This window comes from Capra hircus, chromosome 16 (assembly GCF_001704415.2).
Source record: "Capra hircus breed San Clemente chromosome 16, ASM170441v1, whole genome shotgun sequence".
Taxonomy (NCBI): domain Eukaryota; kingdom Metazoa; phylum Chordata; class Mammalia; order Artiodactyla; family Bovidae; genus Capra; species Capra hircus.
Genome location: NC_030823.1, coordinates 59,689,464 through 59,707,617, shown reverse-complemented (window position 1 = coordinate 59,707,617; position 18,154 = coordinate 59,689,464). Strand labels below are relative to the sequence as shown.

General features: G+C 35.4%; 1 protein-coding gene across 4 annotated transcripts in view; it reads right to left on the bottom strand.

Annotated features, from left to right (window-relative positions):
* Positions 1 to 18,154, bottom strand: part of TOR1AIP1 (torsin 1A interacting protein 1) — a 43,174-nt gene that overhangs the window by 8,525 nt on the left and 16,495 nt on the right. For all 4 annotated transcript variants that reach the window (XM_018060662.1, XM_018060663.1, XM_018060660.1 and 1 more), the window contains 5 exons: positions 9,071 to 9,112; positions 8,059 to 8,142; positions 6,023 to 6,079; positions 3,582 to 3,623; positions 2,979 to 3,047 (listed from right to left, as the gene is read on the bottom strand). In XM_018060662.1, the coding sequence (XP_017916151.1) occupies positions 2,979 to 3,047; positions 3,582 to 3,623; positions 6,023 to 6,079; positions 8,059 to 8,142; positions 9,071 to 9,112 (294 nt within the window). The remainder of the gene's footprint in view (positions 1 to 2,978; positions 3,048 to 3,581; positions 3,624 to 6,022; positions 6,080 to 8,058; positions 8,143 to 9,070; positions 9,113 to 18,154) is intronic.

Below are 18,154 nucleotides of genomic sequence, written 5' to 3'. Positions count from 1 at the left end.
ATGTGGCGCATATATATATACACATATATACATACATACATAATGGAATATTAGCCATAAAGAAGAATTAAATAGTGCCATTTGCACTGGATGGACCCAGAGACTACCAAACTAAATGAAGTAAGTTAGAGAAAGACAAATACCATATGATATCATATATGTGGAATCTAAAATACAACACACACAAAAGGAACATATCTACAAAACAGAAACAGACTCACAGACATAGACAGACATAGAGAACAGGCTGACCTGCCGAGAGGGTGAGGGTTGGGGAGGAATGGATTGGAGTCTGGGATTAGCAGATGCAAGCTATTATGTATAGGCTGGATAAACAAGGTCCCTGTGTGTAGCACAGGAAGTTTATTTAATGCCCTGTGATAAACCATAATGGAAAAGAATATGATAAAGAATATACATATATATATATAAAACTGGATCACTGTGCTATATAACAGAAATTAACACAATGTTGTAAATCAACTATACTTCAATAAAATATTCTTAAAAGGAAGAAAATGCATCAACATGTTTATCTTGAATCCATGGTTGCAAAGATCCAATGCGACAACACATAAAAATGTTTTTACACGCCCTTCTATAATGATTTTAAAGATATGGAATAGCTACTATATACTGTATGAAAATTTACTATAATAGTTACTATAACATACTATATATTGCATGAAATATTTATTTATAGAATTCAAAGAACACAACCTTAGCAGGGCATATACTGTTGAGGCAGCACACTGTCTAAAAGGTAAACTCTATCTTTCTTATTAAAAATATTTTTAGAGACAGTAGTAAAAATTTATTTAAAAAACATCGTTTTAAAAAGATAAAGCTCAGAGTTTTTTTTAGTACGAAGAGTAGGTAATAATCAATCATTCTATAAGGTCAAGAGCAGAGGGCATGAATATTTCATAGCTATTACTACTGATTATTACATGTATACAGCTAAAAATAGATAAGTATTAATGATACATGGGGCTTCCCTTGTGGCTCAGCTGGTAAAGAATCTGCCTGCAATTTGGGAGACCTGGGTTGGGAAAATCCCCTGAAAGCCTTCCCACTCCAGTATTCTGGCCTGGAGAATTCCATGGACTATATAGTTCACAGGGTCGGAGAGAGTCAGACAGAGTGACTTCCACTTTTCATGTGATACATTGAGACCTGGGCTTCCCTGGTGGCCCAAACGGTAAAAGAATCCACCTACAATGCAGGAAACCTGGGTTGGGAAGATCCCTTGGAGAAGGGAATAGCAACCCACTCCATGGACAGAGGAGCCTGGCAGGCTATATAGTCCACGGGGTCAAAAAGAGCTGGACATGACTGAGCAACTAATACACTGAGATTTAAAAAATGTGTTCACATATCTAGGTCATTAGAATAACCTAGTTATAGGTACTACTGTCCCAACTTTTAAGTGAAGAAAATTGAAGTCGACAACAGGTAAGAGATCACTCAATTAGCAAAGAGAAGATCTGGGACCACAACCCAATAGCTCTAATTCCAAGCACTCCTCTTTTCTCTATACCACTTTCAGAGGCAGGTTCCAAAACATGTATACTGATGAAGCATAGACTTAGAGGTCTGACTTTCCATGGACAGTCTTCCTTACTCTCACTATTTTATCACCTGGGAAACACCAAAAGTAAAGACAGTGGCTCTATCTTTCCCAAAAGGTTTGGATGCAGGCAGAAACCTGAACTGGGACCTGTCTACCCAGGAAGCCAGGGCTAACAAAGAATAAAAACAATCTGGAATCCAAGTTCAGCTAAATCTAAAAATGAGTATTTTTTTTCTCAAAGAAGCAGAAGTACAGAGTTAAGACAATGAGATATGAAACTTGGAAACCTAAGGAAAAGTGTTTTCAAATGATCTTAGGTTGAAGAGAAATCTATATGGCTGTCTGGAAATCACTGCAGTCTTCTACTTTGAAAATTCTTCCTGTTTATTGTTCTTATCTTGAAGTCCTTGTGCAGTCAAAAATCTAAAAAATATTATCTGCACCTTGATGTGCAAACTTCTGCTACATAATTTCTATTTAATTCTGGAAGTCCTATATATACGGTGGATGGCCATCAATCAGGATATAACTGTTTAAACCATAGCAAATGTACAAACTTAAGACAAAGCAGAAATGCAAACAGAGAATATACTACATCAATTTAGTCTAAGGCATGGCATGGATTTTTTTAAATACAAAGTTTAACATGGACACACTGCTATAGATATTACGATAAACACTGAATTCAAAGTTTTACAGCACCTATTTACTTTTTAAATATTTCTTAAACTCTATGACATCTACTCTATCCTAAACCTAAACATGAAAATACAATTTGAAGATTTCAGCATTTATAACTTAAAATAATAGGTACGCAAAGCTGGTCTAAGTGTTTATTTACATAATGGTAAACAACTGTTTACCTTCCCTGGTGGCTCAGCTGGCAAAGAATCCACCTACAATGCTGGAGACCTGGGTTCGATCTCTGGGTTGGGAAGATCCCCTGGAGAAGGGAACAGCTACCCACTTCAGTATTTTGGCCTGGAGAATTCCATGGCCTCTAGAGTCCATGGGGTCGCAAAGAGTTGCACACTACTGAACGACTTTCACACAAACAATTGTTAAATATAGAAAAAAAAACGGGATTGTCAAAAGATCAGAATTTCATTTTCATGTGCAGACTGTACAACTGCTGGATAGAACTGACAACTTAACAAGTACAGACGTATCATCCACTGGTGTTCTCACACTACTATCTACATTTTTTACCAGTCCAAACAGATAGAAATAACTACACTAGCAATCCTAAAAGTCCTTTATTAATGAGATCACAAACAACTCAAATGCTTATCTGAAGAATTAAACAGCTTTATCTGTTAAATAATCAAGAAAACAGCAAATAAAATTACTTCGATAACAGAGATTTAAAAAGAGTTCAATAAGAGGTACAGATTTATCAACTTACTTTGCATCCTAGTCCTTATTCTTGTGGTTTGTTCAACCCGTTCCTGAGGAGTTTTCTGATATCCTGAGCCTGCGACATATCAAGATATCACTGCACATACTTTGAAAATGTATACTATATCTAAGTGTTATAAGGTGCATTTATCAGAAAGGTTAAACAATGTTAGGAAGGGAAAAAACAAAAGCAATAGGTTCAGAAGTAAACAATAATGTCAAAAGGTCACATCAGTGAGGATGAACTACTTCCTACAGCAAGACAGGCAACAAATAAACACATAATCTCCTAACAGACAAAACTAGGTACAAGTCCTTTCTATGGTCTATGAGAATGGGATCGTCAATACTTGAACTTCATTAACACTTCGGTGTTAATTAAGAAGAGAAAGGTTAACCATTTACTTTTGTAAATAAATTATGTTTGGTAAAGTAGTCCTGAACACATTTCCACATTACAGAGTACCAATATTACATATAGTACTGATCTATGGTGGATTAAAAGGCAAAGGGGATAAAATGACTTTCAATCCTATTCAAATTTTTGTTGGCAGAATAAGACTGGGTTAGACTTGGATAACTAATAAAGAATAGACAACCAACCACTTACTTAGCATTAATGGTTGCTTATCAAAAGCTGTGAAGTCTCTACCTGAAACAGAAAACAGAGATTAGGTCATAAAAACCTTGGGGAAAAAAATGAAGATGGCTGGATGCACAGACATTTTGCTTGTTTACTACTGACACCAAAACCAAACAAAAAAAATCAAACCTTTCTGTCATCAGTCCCAAACATATACAACCTGTGTTTTCCTTTCCTAAACTTCAAAATGTTCAGGAATTGGATAAGAAGAAGCTAGCTTTAAGGGAAACACCATCAAAATAATGGCTAAATGTACTGACTGCTTACCAGTACTAAGTATAATTTTATTAATTCTCACACTTTATGTGGTAGATACCATTATTCCTATTTCACAAATAAGGAAATTGAAAATTCCTCCAAGATTAAATATGTAAAGGTAGTGGGACTGAGATATAAACCCAGCAGTTCATATATAGCAGTATATACTACACAAGCAGATTTGTGAACACCATATAAGCAAAGCAGTGCAAGATGCTACTCCATGTTTTGGGATGGTATTTAAGGACAACTATAAAAAGATACATGGGGATAATTAGAAAATTATATTACAATCATAATGTGGTAGATTTCCAAATCTGCCCTGAAGAAACAAGTTGCTTCTATCTACTGATACAAGCATCAATATAAATTTATGTTCAATGTAATTTTTTTCTGACTATAAATGTAATATATATGCTGGCTGTAATACAAACACACCATTCTAGAAATGCATAACCTAAAAATTCATTAACATCTATTATGTGTCTACTATGTGCAAAACACTGTAGGAAAATTATGATGAATAACACAGACAGATGTATATTCCAGATTTGTTTCCAGTCTATACTAACAAAGAACTTCAAAAAAGTAGACACACGCTTTTTTGTATTGTCTTTCATTGATTCTATGAAGTACTTTTTAAAAAACACCTTTGCGTTAGGGCTGTATCTTACAATCAATGGTATGACACAGCTTAACTAGATGGTTTTCTTTCTCAGTGACATGTAAAAGTGATGGCATTTTACTTTCAGTGAGATATTTACTGATCACCTAACTGTATACAAACAACTCATTTTCCATAACTGAAAAGTATACCATTGCATAAGTATAGCATAATTAACATAGGGAGACACATTTCAGAGCTTCCAAAGATTAAAGATTTAGAATAACAAAGGGCAAACATATAAGATGATTCAGGGAGTAATTTTCCATAAAAGACTGGTTTTTGTTTCAGCTGCTTTAAATTCCAAACTCAGAACCTACTAAAAACTAATACATTAATAGTATATATATATACACACACACACACACATATATGTATGTATATAGGTTTAGTAGGTTTGTGTGTGTATACACACACACACATATATACACATACATATACACACACACACACACACACACATAAAGTGCAATTCTATGAACACAGTGATTATAAAACAGATTTCCAAAGCTTTTCTTTATAAAAATAGTCTCATGGCTAGTCTCATGGCTTCACTGGTGGCTCAGTGGCTTCCCTGATCCAGGAAGATTCCACATTCCATGGAGCAACTAAGCCCATGTGTCACAACTCTAAGCCTGTGCTCTAGAGCCCAGCAGTGGCAACTACTGAAGCCCACATACCCTAAAGCCCAGGCTTCACGACGAGAGAAGTCACTGCAATTCTGCAACCAGAGAAAAGTCAGTGCAGCAATGAAGACTCAGCACAGCCATAAATAAATAAATAAAATTACATATATTAAAAAACACGTTTCTTTAAAAATATAAAAAGTCTCATGTTTAATATGGCCATGTGGGAGGAGAACAAAGTCCTTGAAGATTTTACATTCCAGGATATTTTTGATTGATTCTTAATTTGAATTCTGGGATTTTACTTAAAAATGGAAAAGAAAAAAACAGTGTAATTTCTGCTTAATCTAAGAAATACATACTCATTATAGATAATCTACAAAATATAGATAAAAGAAAACGAAAAACATCAACAACGGTTTTACTATCCTGAACAAATCATTGTTAGCATCTTCATATTACCTCCCAATCTGTGTTACATTTTCTCAACATTTTATTATGAAAAATTTCAAAGTTGGAAGCAAGGCTGTAAGACTGTTATATACACACCAACTAATGAACTTTACTATACCTGATTTATCAACAAATCTGTACTGCAAATAAGGACATTCAACAAGCCACAGAAAGCAGTCGTTTTTTTGTTTTTCTTTCATTCAAAATCAAGGTTGAGTACAGAGGTGATTAACTCAGGAAGCAAATTCAAGATACAAGATGAGTTGTTGTTGTTGTTGTTTAGCATTCACTATACTTTCTTTCAACATTTTACACTAAACTGCAAAAGACAATCTTCAAAAATAAGAATACCATTTGACCACAATCACATCTAGACTTTTAAGAGTGTAAATTATAGTTTCACCTACTTTGTGATGACTGCCAAAGTGATTCTTTATATTGACTTGACGATCTGGTGGTTTGGTCTAAAAACAAAAAAGAAAAATAGTATACTATAAAGCACATTTAACTTTCTAAGTGTACATTTACCAGAAAATAATGAATAATCAGAAGAGCAAAAACATTCAGATAAACCTCAGGGAATTCAACACTTGAATGTGAATGTATAATTTATTTTAAAAAATAGTTTCTAAAGGGTCATGTTATATCTGAAAAATTAATTATCTGTCTTTTCTTTTTAAAGATAAAAGTAAGATACAGAACATGGCAGGCGATAAAAGAAATAATGACACCTGTGAATGGGGGAAAATCTTAAAAGTTTACAATAATGGGTCTTCCTGGAATCATTACCATACACTTTGCTTTAAATTTTTCTTGTAAGTGATCAATATGTTATGTGTTTTAGTCTTCCCTTCTTAAAAATCTTTAATTTTTTTTTTTCATTTACAAGTAGAATTTATAACAAATTATGTTTAAGAGCAATCAGATTGCTATCTTGGGAGCAAAAGTATCTGACACATCCCCAGGCAGTGGCTAAGTAGTTTTGCTAGTGTACTCCTATAACTAAAAAACTTTTGAGCATCAATCTCCAAAATATATTTTAAGTTTATATATAAGCATTACTAAAATAATATTAACTGATATACATATTATAAAACAAACTAAAATAAACATTTTAAATGGATGAAATCAAAGCTATAATACACTAAATTCTAATATTTGCCTTCTGCACTCCAGTGGATTTTCTCCCACCTCTGTGGTGACAACAGGCCCAGAAGAGAATCTAGAAAGATCAGTATTCTTCCTAATATGCTTCACTTCTTTGTTCTTTAGCTAGAGTTTTCTTCTGCATGGAGTATATGTGGTTCAATAAGAATTTATTAGAATTCAAAAGGGATTACAGAGCCTGTGGTTTATGTGGTTTCAAAGACTAGCACTGGTGGCAATGGTATCGAGCAAGCGGCTATATGAATGGCTTAATCAGTCTCTCAGTTTTAGAGCACAGGTGTATGCATATAGGAAAACTAACAACAACTAACAACAGCACATAATTTGACTGTTTACTATTTGCCAGGCACTCTCTGAGTAATTTAACCTCACAACAAACCAGTGAGGAAACTGAGGAACAGAAAAGTTAAGCAATTGCCGGAGGGCGCAAAACCTATCAATAGTACTGGAAGAGTGAAACGCAGTGAAACTCAAGAGTCATGATCTTAACCACTATGTTAGAGTTTTGCACATCTCCGTTGGGATTTATGTGTCAAGAAAGGATGGGGGAACATGACAAAGGATGGGAAATATAAAGAATATCAAATGCCCATAAACTGGCTTCTGAGCTCATTTTGAAAATAGAATGATTAAGTAAAACATAAATAAATTATAGAAATTCTCAAAAGGTGGGGAAAAGTAGAGATTTTATTGTTAATGGGACTAACATATAAATAAAACTACTCATTAGTTACACTGTTTACAAATTTGATCGGCACTCTCACTAAGCCTCAAGCTGGTACTTCTTTTTCCTTCAGCTGATTTTTTCCTTGAATAAACTTAAACATCAATTTGTATGAATAATCAGAAACTGTTACTGCTAACTTGGTGTGAATTTGAACAATTCAGAGATAAAAGTAGTAATCTAAGTTCACTAAAACTTCCTAAAAGCTAGCTAACACTCCTGACAGTACAGTGAGTCTATGCCAGTGTGATCAGTTTCTCTATCAAAGTTTTTTAAAAACCACAAATAACTTTTTTTGGTGCAAAAAGATATGTTCCACAAATAACAAGGCAAGGTAGAAGTGATTTGTTTGTTAGATATTATGTTACTAATCAGATACGTGATACGTATGTGGAATCAGTAATTTTAATAAATGTTTAAAAGTACACTTTTTAAAAAGTAGTTTTAATACTTTAAAATATTTTTAAAAAAAGCAAATTCACAGAATACTTTATAGTCTACCTAGGGCTACAGCTCCTAAGAAAAGAGTCATAAAGCATAAAGCAATGTTACCTTCAGACTCAACAGAATCCCCGGATCTGACCTTAACAGTAACATCACTGTCAGAGCTGTCTTGATCATTTTCTTCAGTTTCCCCTAAAACAAAATAAAAACACATTATTATAGTCTTTATTCTACATCTTTAAAGATCTGGATTAAAAAAAAATAATAAAAACAATCTGACATTAAAATGAAGCCTTTTAAATAATCAGATATCAAATTGCTATTTATTACGCTTACTATCCTGAGTCACAAAGTTCTAAATAAGCTAAAATTGAGCTCATTCATTTCATGTTCTCTGAAGTACATAATTATATCCCAAATGAATACTCAGTAAAATTGTATTCTAAGGCTTTAGAGTAAAAAAGTAAACAAACGAACATTAAACAGAAGGAAAGTTTTACCTTATGGTGAGGAAAAGTACAATTAGAGTACAAATTCATACAAGATTAGTATATGCACTAATGTGTTTGCATATACGTGTGTATGTTTGCCAACAGGGCGTGTGTATACATACACCCATCCACAAACATTTCAGTATGCAGGGGACTAATCTCAGATTATGGTGAGCTTAAAAACAGACTAACCTACGGCTGATTCATGTTGAGGTTTGACAGAAAACAACAAAATTCTGTAAAGCAATTATACTTCAATTAAAAAATAAATTAATTTAAAAAAACACTAAATTTTACTGTACTATTCAAAGATAAGATTTGGAAAACTAGTTATTTTAATGCCATAATCAAAGGCTAGCACATGACAGAAATGGAAAATATTAGCTTTGCTTAAATTAATTTCAACACACAAAAGATGCTTAATATATACATAAAAGCCATCATCACACATTCTATCCTATTTTACCTGTCCATTTAACAGTTCAGATTTTAAGCATGAATATTTTTTTTCCTGAAGAAAAAGGCCTTCTTTTCTGTCCTCTCTCTTAAATACTTACCAAAAGTGCTTCTAATCTTAACAACAACAAAAAGATTTAGAAAATACTGCATGGTATTTTAAGTGAAAATACCTTCTTCCAAGTAATTGACCTTCTGATGGACACTGGCAGCTTCTAGAAAAGAAAAGCATACATGTTGTATATAACATCATAAGCCAAAGTTCAGGAATCAATAAGAATATTTAATTTAGGAAAGTGAATATTACATCACAACAATTAAACTTTTTTTTCCCATTAAATCATAAAAAAGAAAGGATTATTTCCCTTTACACTATTTCAGGAATAAGTGTGCTACAAACTAGAATCAGAAACTGTGTTTCCTCACTGAGAGGTCTATTTGTATTATAAAATGTAACTTGTGTTTGTAGAAAATGTGAAGCTCTATGTTGACAAATAGAGTCCCCTAGGTTGGTAAATCGGAGAGGGCAGTGGCACCCCACTCCAGTACTCTTGCCTGGAAAATCCCATGGACGGAGGAGCCTAGAAGGCTGCAGTCCATGGGGTCGCTGAGGGTCGGACAAGACTGAGCGACTTCACTTTCACTTGTCACTTTAATGCACTGGAGAAGGAAATGGCAACCTACTCCAGTGTTCTTGTCTGAAGAATCCCAGGGATGGGGGAGCCTGGTGGGCTGCCATCTATGGGGTCGCACAGAGTCGGACAAGACTGAAGTGACTTAGCAGCAGTAGCAAGCTGGTAAATAGGTTTACTGTATTCTCTTTCTCATATCTGCTAGATTTCTGATACTCCTTTGAAAAAGCCAACCACACAAGCACAGCTGAAAAAGCAGCATTTTAATGCACTGGTGAGTCTGAAGAGATTGTAAGAAAGGTAAAGAAATGCTCCTAGTTCCAGCAGGTCCGCATACACCACTGTTCTTAGAGTCAGAGAATTTGGACAAAGATAAATGAGTAAAATGTGTCAAAGAAATGCTCTATTTTCACATGGGCTATTCTGATTTTTTGGGGGGTTTTTTGGCTGTGTCATTTGGCTTGTGGTATCTTAGTTCCCCAATCAGGGACTGAAGCTGGGGCCGTGGCAGTGGAAGAGCAGAGTCCCAACCACTGGACCACAGGGAATTTCCTGATTTTTTTTTTTAATAAAGAAAGATATACCCAAATGTAAGAATTGCATAATTGGGCTAAAATGTTGCTGAATGATCATATGAGAACAGAATGAACCAGAATGAAAAATTGTTTCCTTTCAGATCTTCCTCTGTTGATTGTAACTCCTATTTGCTTTTCAAAAGAAAAAAGAATTGTACTGTAGAAGGCAACTAGCAACCCATCATTCTATGAATGTGGAAATAATTTTTAAAAATCAGTTTAATTAGATTGTATACCATCAATACTAGCCAAGCTACTTTTACTTAACAGTGGCAAGTGCAAATCAGCATTTGACAACATTTTTGCTATAAAAAAAATTAACTCTGAGAAAACTGCTAATACTACTATGCAATTCTTTCTTTGGGTTTCCCTGGTTTCTCAGCTGGTAAAGAATCTGCAATGCAGAAGACTCAGATTTGACTCCTGGGTCAAGAAGGTCTCCTGGAGAAGTGTTAGGCTATCCACCCCAGTATTCTTGGGCTTTCCTGGTGGCTCAGAGATAAAGAATCCACCTGTAGTGTGGGAGACTTGGTTTCAATCCCTGGGTCAGGAAGATCCCCTGAAGGAGGGCATGGCAACCCATTCCAGTATTCTTGCCTGAGAATCATGGACAGAGGAGCCTGGTGGGCTATAGTCCATGGGGTTGCAAAGAGTCGGACAGGAATAAGCACAGCACAGCACAGGATTCTTTCTTTAGAAAGACTGTCTTTTCATTTTATCTTCTTTTTCCCAACCAGAAAACTGGAAAGTCAGAATGTCTTAACGCTATTCTATTAATATGTTAATATTTCCATTCACATTAAAAGGTATTGCCCTCTTTTTGAAATTTTATTTTCTAAATCATAACCATTAACAGTACTTCTTTACATAGCAGTTTTGCTGTATTCATTTATGCAACTATTTACAAGGCATACAAAAAATATTTTAAGAGCCAATGGTCATGTCTTAGTTATTTTATTTTATTTTTTAGTTATTTTAATAGTAGTAAGTCCTTAGTATCTTCATGTTGCTAGTTTTCAAAAAACTTCATGTGTTAATCTGATTCCCATAACATTATAAGAGAACACTATGACAGGTAAGGCTCAAAGATACCAAGTGCCCTGTCTAAGGGTGTCAAGACTGACAAGCGACAAAAAGGACTTGAATAGACTCTTCTGATTTCGAGAATTCTATTCTACCACTACATCAGCTTTGTTCAAAATAACAGCACGTTGTAAGCACTCAGTAATTTTAAAATTTTATTTTTAAATTAATTTTTTAAAGCAGTTTATGATTCATGAAACTAGGGGAGGGAGGGAGATTTCCCATATGCTCCTGGCCTCTACACATGCACAGTCTTCCCCATTACCAACATTCCTATCACAGCGCTACATTCATTACACCTGACAAACCTACAGATACATCATAACCACCCAAAGACCTTAATTTACATTACAGCTCTCTTCTTTTTGCAGTTCTATCTTGATGCTGCACCTTCTATGGGTTTAGACAAATGTACAATGACATGTATAATTCCATTATGGTATTATGCAGAATATTTTCACTGTCCTAGAAATCTTTGGCGCCAGACTTATTTGTTGCTCCCCCATCTCCTACCCCCAATCCTTGGCAATCACTGATCTTTTTACTGTCTCAAGAGTTTTGCGTTTTCCAGGATGCCATATAGTGAGAATCATACAGTATGCAGCCTTTTCAGAGTAGTTTCTTTCACTCAGTAAGATATATTTAAGGTTCTTCCATGTCTCTTCATGACTTGATAGTTCTTTATTATCCCATTGTCTGGATGTTTATTTAGCCATTCACCTATGGAAAGATATCTTGGTTTCTTTTAAGTTTTGGCAATTATGAATAAAAAGGTGTCACACACATGTGCACAGGTTTGTGTGTGGACCTAAGTTTTCAACTTCTTTGGGTAGATATCCAGGAGTGTGATTGCTGGGTTGCATACTAAGAGTATGTTTAGTTTTTTAAGAAACTATAAAAGTAACCTCAAAGGGGACCACCCTGCATTCCCACCAGCAACAAAGAGGACTTCCTGTTGCTGTACATTCATATCAGCATTTGGTACTGTTAAGTGTATGTAGTGGTATCTCACTTTTTCAATTGCATTTCCCTGATGACATACAATGGAGAGCATCTATCTTTACATATGTTTATTTGCCATCTAACTGCTTTCGTGAGGTATCTGTTATGCTCTTTGACCCATTTTTTAAATTGTTTTCTTATTGTTGAGTTTTGAAGAGTTCTTTGTATATTTTGGATAACAGTACTTTTCAAATACGTCATTTGCAAATAGCTTACCTTCTCATTCCCTTGACACTGTTATTTTGCTGAGCAGAAGTTTTTAATTCTTACAAAATTTGGCCTATCAATTATTTCTCTCATGGATTCTGCTTTTGGTTTATACCTAAGAAGGCACCACCAAACAATCATCTAGGTTTTCTTCTATGTAATGTACAAGTTTTATAGCTTTGTGCTTACGTTTGGGTCTGTGATCTATTTTGAGTTAATTTTTGTGGTAGGTATTAAGGTCTATGTGCAGATTCTGCTTTTTTTCTTCACATAGATGTCCAGTTGTTTCAGTATCATCTGTTAAAAAGACTCTCTGTTCCATTATATCGCCTTCACTCCTTTGTCAAAGATCAGTTGACTATATATGGCTCTATCTATGGGCTCTGTACTCTACTCCAATGATATATTTGTTTATTCTTTTGACAATACCACATTGTCTCAGTTATTGTAGCTTTAGGTTTAGTTTACCTTGGAGTTCTGTCCTACTTTCTTCTTCCAATATTCTGTTAGTTACTCGGGGTCTTTTGTTTCTCCACATAAACTTTGGGACCAATTTGTTGATCTCCATGAGTTAACTTGCTGGGATTTCGTTCAGTGTTGCATTGAATTTACTGATTGTTGGGAAGAAATGACATCTTGACAATATTGGGTCCTCCTATCCATAAACATGGAACATCTCCCCATTTACTTAGTAATTCTTTTATTTTACTCATCAAGTTTTGTATTTATATCTAAGTATTACATTGTGGGATATGCTAATGATAATTATATTGTTTTTTATTTTCAAATATCTCGTTCATTGCTGGTATGTAAGAAATTGCTTGACTTTTGTGTATTAACCTTGTATCCTACAAACTTGCATGACGGCTTGTAAGTGCCAGGAAGTTTTTGGTCCATTCTTTTGGATTTTCTACATAGACAGTCATGTCATCTGTGAATAAAGACAGTTTTAGTTCTTCCTTCTCAATCTCTGTATCTTTTACTTCCTTTTCTCTTACTGCACTAGCTAGAACTTCCAGCTTGATGTTTAAAAGTGGTGAGGAGCAAGGTCATCTTTGCCTTGTACCTGAGGTTAGTACAAAAGGTTCCAGTTCCTTACCTATACACGATGTTAGCTATAGTTTCTGCAGACAGTCTTTATCAAGTTGAGACAGTTTATCTCTATTCCTAATTTTTTATCATGAGTGGGTGTTGGACTCTATCAAATGCTTTTTTTCTGCATCTATTGATATTATTGTATGATTTTTCTTTACTCTGTTAATGATTATATGAGTTGATTTTCAAATGTTAAATCAGGCTTTGGACACCTGGGATAAATCCTATTTGGTTGTAGTGTATTCTTCTTGTACTTTTAGTGTCTGTGTTCATGAGAAATATTAGTCTGTAGTTTGTAAAACAGTTTCAAATATTTAAGTAACACTGATCTATAAGTTTCATGCAGACAGCATTACATATCTCCATCTATGTGCTCACAATCAAATATTTGATCCCCCTTTACCTACTTCCCCTTCCCCACTGTTCTTTCCCTTTTCATAATCAATACTTTGTTCTCTATATCTACATGCTTACTTTGGTTTGTTCATTTATTTTAAATATTGGCTTTATATTCTACATATGAATGAAATCATATCTATGTCTTCCTCTGACTTATCTTACTTAGCATCATGCCCTCAAGATCCATACACATTGTCACAAACGGCAAAATGCCATCTTTTTATTACTGAGTCATATTATACTGTATATATGTTATATATATGTCTGTGTGTGTGTATATATATATATATACACCACATCTTCTTTATCCACTTATCTGTTGATAGGCACTTGGGTTGTTTCCATATCTTGGATACTGTAACTAATGCTGTGATGATCATGGAGGTAAGTGGCGATGCAGATATCACTTCAGATTAGTATCTTCATATTCTTTGGATAAATGCCCAGGAGTGGGATAGCTGGATCATATGGTAGTTCTATTCTTAATTTTTTAAGGAATTTTCATACAGTCTTCCAGTCACTGTATCAATCTACATTTTCACCAATAATGTATGAAGAGCCCCTTTCTTCCACATCCTTGCCAACACTTGCTTTATCTTTCCTTTTTTGAGAATTCTGACATGTGTGAGGTGATATCTCACCGTGATTTTGATTTGTATTTCCTTAATAATCAGTTATGAACATTTTTTCATGAATCTGTTAGCCATCTGTGTGTCTCTTAGAAAAAAACATTTATTCAGCTCCTCTGTCCAATTTTTAACCAGGTTGTCTGGGGTTTTAAAATTTTTGAGTTGTATGAGATCTTCATATATTTTCGATATTAACCCCATATTTGATATATCACTTGCAAATACTTTCTCCCATTCAGTAGGTTATTTTTTCATTCTCTCAATGGTTTCATTTGCTGTGCACAGGTTTTTTAGTTTTGATGCAATCTCACTTGTTAAATTTTGCGTTTGTTTCATCATTTACCCAATAGTTGTTCAGTTTCCCTATTTGTGACTTTTCCAGTTTTCTTGTAGTTGATTTCCAGTTTCATTCCACTGTAATCAGAGAGGATGCATATGATTTCAATCTTCTTAAACTTACTGAGACTTGTTTTATGCCGCAACATATTGTCTATCATTGAGAAAGCGCTGTGTTCACTTGAGAAGAAAGCATATTCTGCTGCGTTTGGATGGAATGTTCTGTAAAAATCTGTCAAATCAATCTGGTCTAATGTTTAATTTAAAGTCAGTGTTTCCTTGTTGACTTTCATCTGAAAGATCTACTCATTGATGAAAGTGAGGTGTTAAAATGCCCTATTCTTATGTTGCTGTCGCTTTCTCCCTTTAGGTCTGTTAACAATTGCTTTAATACACTTTGGTGTGCCTGTTAGATGCAAACATGATAATCATTGTAGTGTCTTCTTGATGGGTTGTCTCATTACTGTATACTGTTCATTTTTACATCTTGCTACCTTTTTTGGCTTGAAGTCTATTTTTCCAGATATGAGTATAGAGAGAGCAGCTTTCTTTTGGCTGCTATTTGCTTCATGTATTATCTTCCATGCCTTTACTTCTCGCCTACGTTTAGAGCTCTAGCCTCTTTAGAGCTGAGGTCTAGAGGCAATATGTACTTGTTTTTCAACCCATCCAGCCACTCTGTGTCTTTTGACTGGTGAGTACAATCCATTTAAATTTATGGTGATTAATGATAGATAAGGACAGTACTACTATTATGTCTTTCTTTTTTTTTTTTCTAGTTGATCTATATCTTCATTGTTTCTCCTTGTATTTCTGTTGCCATTTTGGTTTGGTGATTTTCTAAGATATTTTACACAGGTTCCTCTCATGTTTTATGTCTCTGCTTAATGCTTATCCTAAGTTTTGTATGAAGTATCTCAGTTAAAATAGTCCATTTTCTGTTGACAGCATCTTATCTTCATTCACCTATACAAGTTCTGTCCTTTTCCTCTTCTCCTTTTATCTTTTTGTCTTAAATTATCCCTTTTTAAGTTTTGAGTCTGTTATCAAAGTGAGATAGCTCTATTTATTATTCTGCTTTTTTCTCTCTTTAATTTTTATGTGATAATAGATAGTTTAAAAACCTTTTTTGATAGACAGTTGTAATTTTCTGGCTCTACTTATCACCTTGCTCAAAGTTTTGCACATTTTGGCCACTTTGTTTCTGGTTGAAGAGCCCCTTTCAATATACTTCGCAAGGCACGTTTAGTGTTGATGAACTCCATCAGTTTTTTTCTGGGAGAGTCTTTTTCTCCTTTATATCTGAATGGTAACTTTGGTGGATAGAGTATTCTTGTGTGCCAGTTTCTATTTTTCAGTATTTTGAAAATGTCATTCTATTCCTTCTTGGCCTGTAGGGTTTCTGCTGAGAAATTCACCAATAGCCTAATGAGGGTTCCTTTGTAGGTCACCATTTTTTTCTCTGGCTGTCTTTAAAATACTGTCATTGAATTTTGAGTATTTAGGACTCCTTCATTTTTAAAACATCTTATTTCTCTTTTCTCATCTACTTGTATTATTTCTAGATTTCTATCTAGACGTCCCTACCTCTCTCTTCATTACTTTGACATTACTTTGCCAACAAAGGTTTGTCTAGTCAAAGCTGTGGTTTTTCCAGTTGTCATGTATGGATGTGAGAACTGGACTATAAAGAAAGCTGAGTGCCGAAGAATTGATGCTTTGGAACTGTGGTATTGGAGAAGACTCTTGAGAGTCCCTTGGACTGCAAGGTAATCAAACCAGTTAATCCTAAAGGAAATCAGTCCTGAATATTCATTGGAAGGACTGATGCTGAAGCTGAAACTCCAATACTTTGGCCACCTGATGCAAAGAACTGACTCATTTGAAAAGACTCTGATGCTGGGAAAGATTGAAGGTGGGAGGAGAAGGGGACGACAGAGGATGAGATGGCTGGATAGCACCATCGACGTGATGGATGTGAGTTTGAGCAAGCTCCGGGAGCTGGTGATGGACAGGGAGGCCTGGCGTGCTGCAGTCCATGGGGCTGCAAAGAGTCGGACACGGCTGAGCAACTGAACTGAACTAAACTCTCTCTTCATGTGGTCTGCTCTCATTCTAATGAATTCGTCATCTTAGTTATTGTGTTCTTTATCTCCAGAATTTGTTTCAGAATTTTAATATTTTGGTAAGGCAATCTTTCTGCCCATTAGTCTTATCAGTGAGCTCATTAAACTGAGTTTTATTATATCTTTGAGTATCTCTGAGTATTATATATCTTTGATTATCTTCATAACTTTTAAATTCTCTAACAGTTACAGTATTTCATGACTTTTTGTTTCTGGAGAACTGTCATTTTCTTTTTGTGGTATACTGTTACTGCGGTTCTTCGTGTTGTTTGATGATGAACTGTTCCTCTGTCAGCGCATTTGATATTAAATGATAGGTGAGAAGTTAGACTCCTTTGTTTTCCAGTTGGTGGCACTATCACATGGGTTTTGTTTTTCTTACCTAAGCTGCCACTGGTTACATCTATCTGAATGGCATTTTATAGACCCCACCTTCTCTGTAAGAGGTGTGACTGACTGTGCCTTTGTTGCAGTTTTTTTGTGCCACCAGGGTCATAGCTCTTTGCCTGTGCTAGAGCCTTTGTCATCACCAGGATGGTTGGCTCTTTCCATTCCCTGTATCTGGGATCCCCTGAGACACAAGCTCCATCATGAGGGAAGATGATGGAGCGGGCAGAGGGACTGGAATCATACAGGCAACTCTTCCTCGTCTGTTACAAGGTTTGCAGGCTCTGCCACTGTGAATGCGAGGTGATGTGGATGTGGGCACCTCAGTGGCTGTTGATTTGGGGTCCCAGGCCCCACTGCTGCCATTGACCAGTTACTTGTGGCCTTGGGTGCCAGGCTGGTTGGTTTGCTCGAGTCATGTGTATAGCCTTTCTTGCTGTTTCTTGCTGTTTCTTTCTTGCTGTCTCTGGGCTCTGCTGTTCCCATCAATGGACCCAAATTGCAGCCCCCTTTCCACTATTACCTCAGTTCCCCTTCCACCAAGTATTACATTTCACCCACCTGTAGATGCACAGATGTGTGGATTTCTCCAGCATCCTGTTGCTTTTAGCAGAGACGCTTTTGTTAAGCTGTGGATTTTTCACTGGTTATGGAGTGAAGGGGAGACAAAGGTAAGGTAGATGTTTCACACTGCTGTGTTTCTGACGCTGGTGGTCTATAGTTTTTTCTAAAGTTTTTGTCTGGTTTTGGTATCAGCATAATGCTGGCCTCACAGAATGAGTTAGA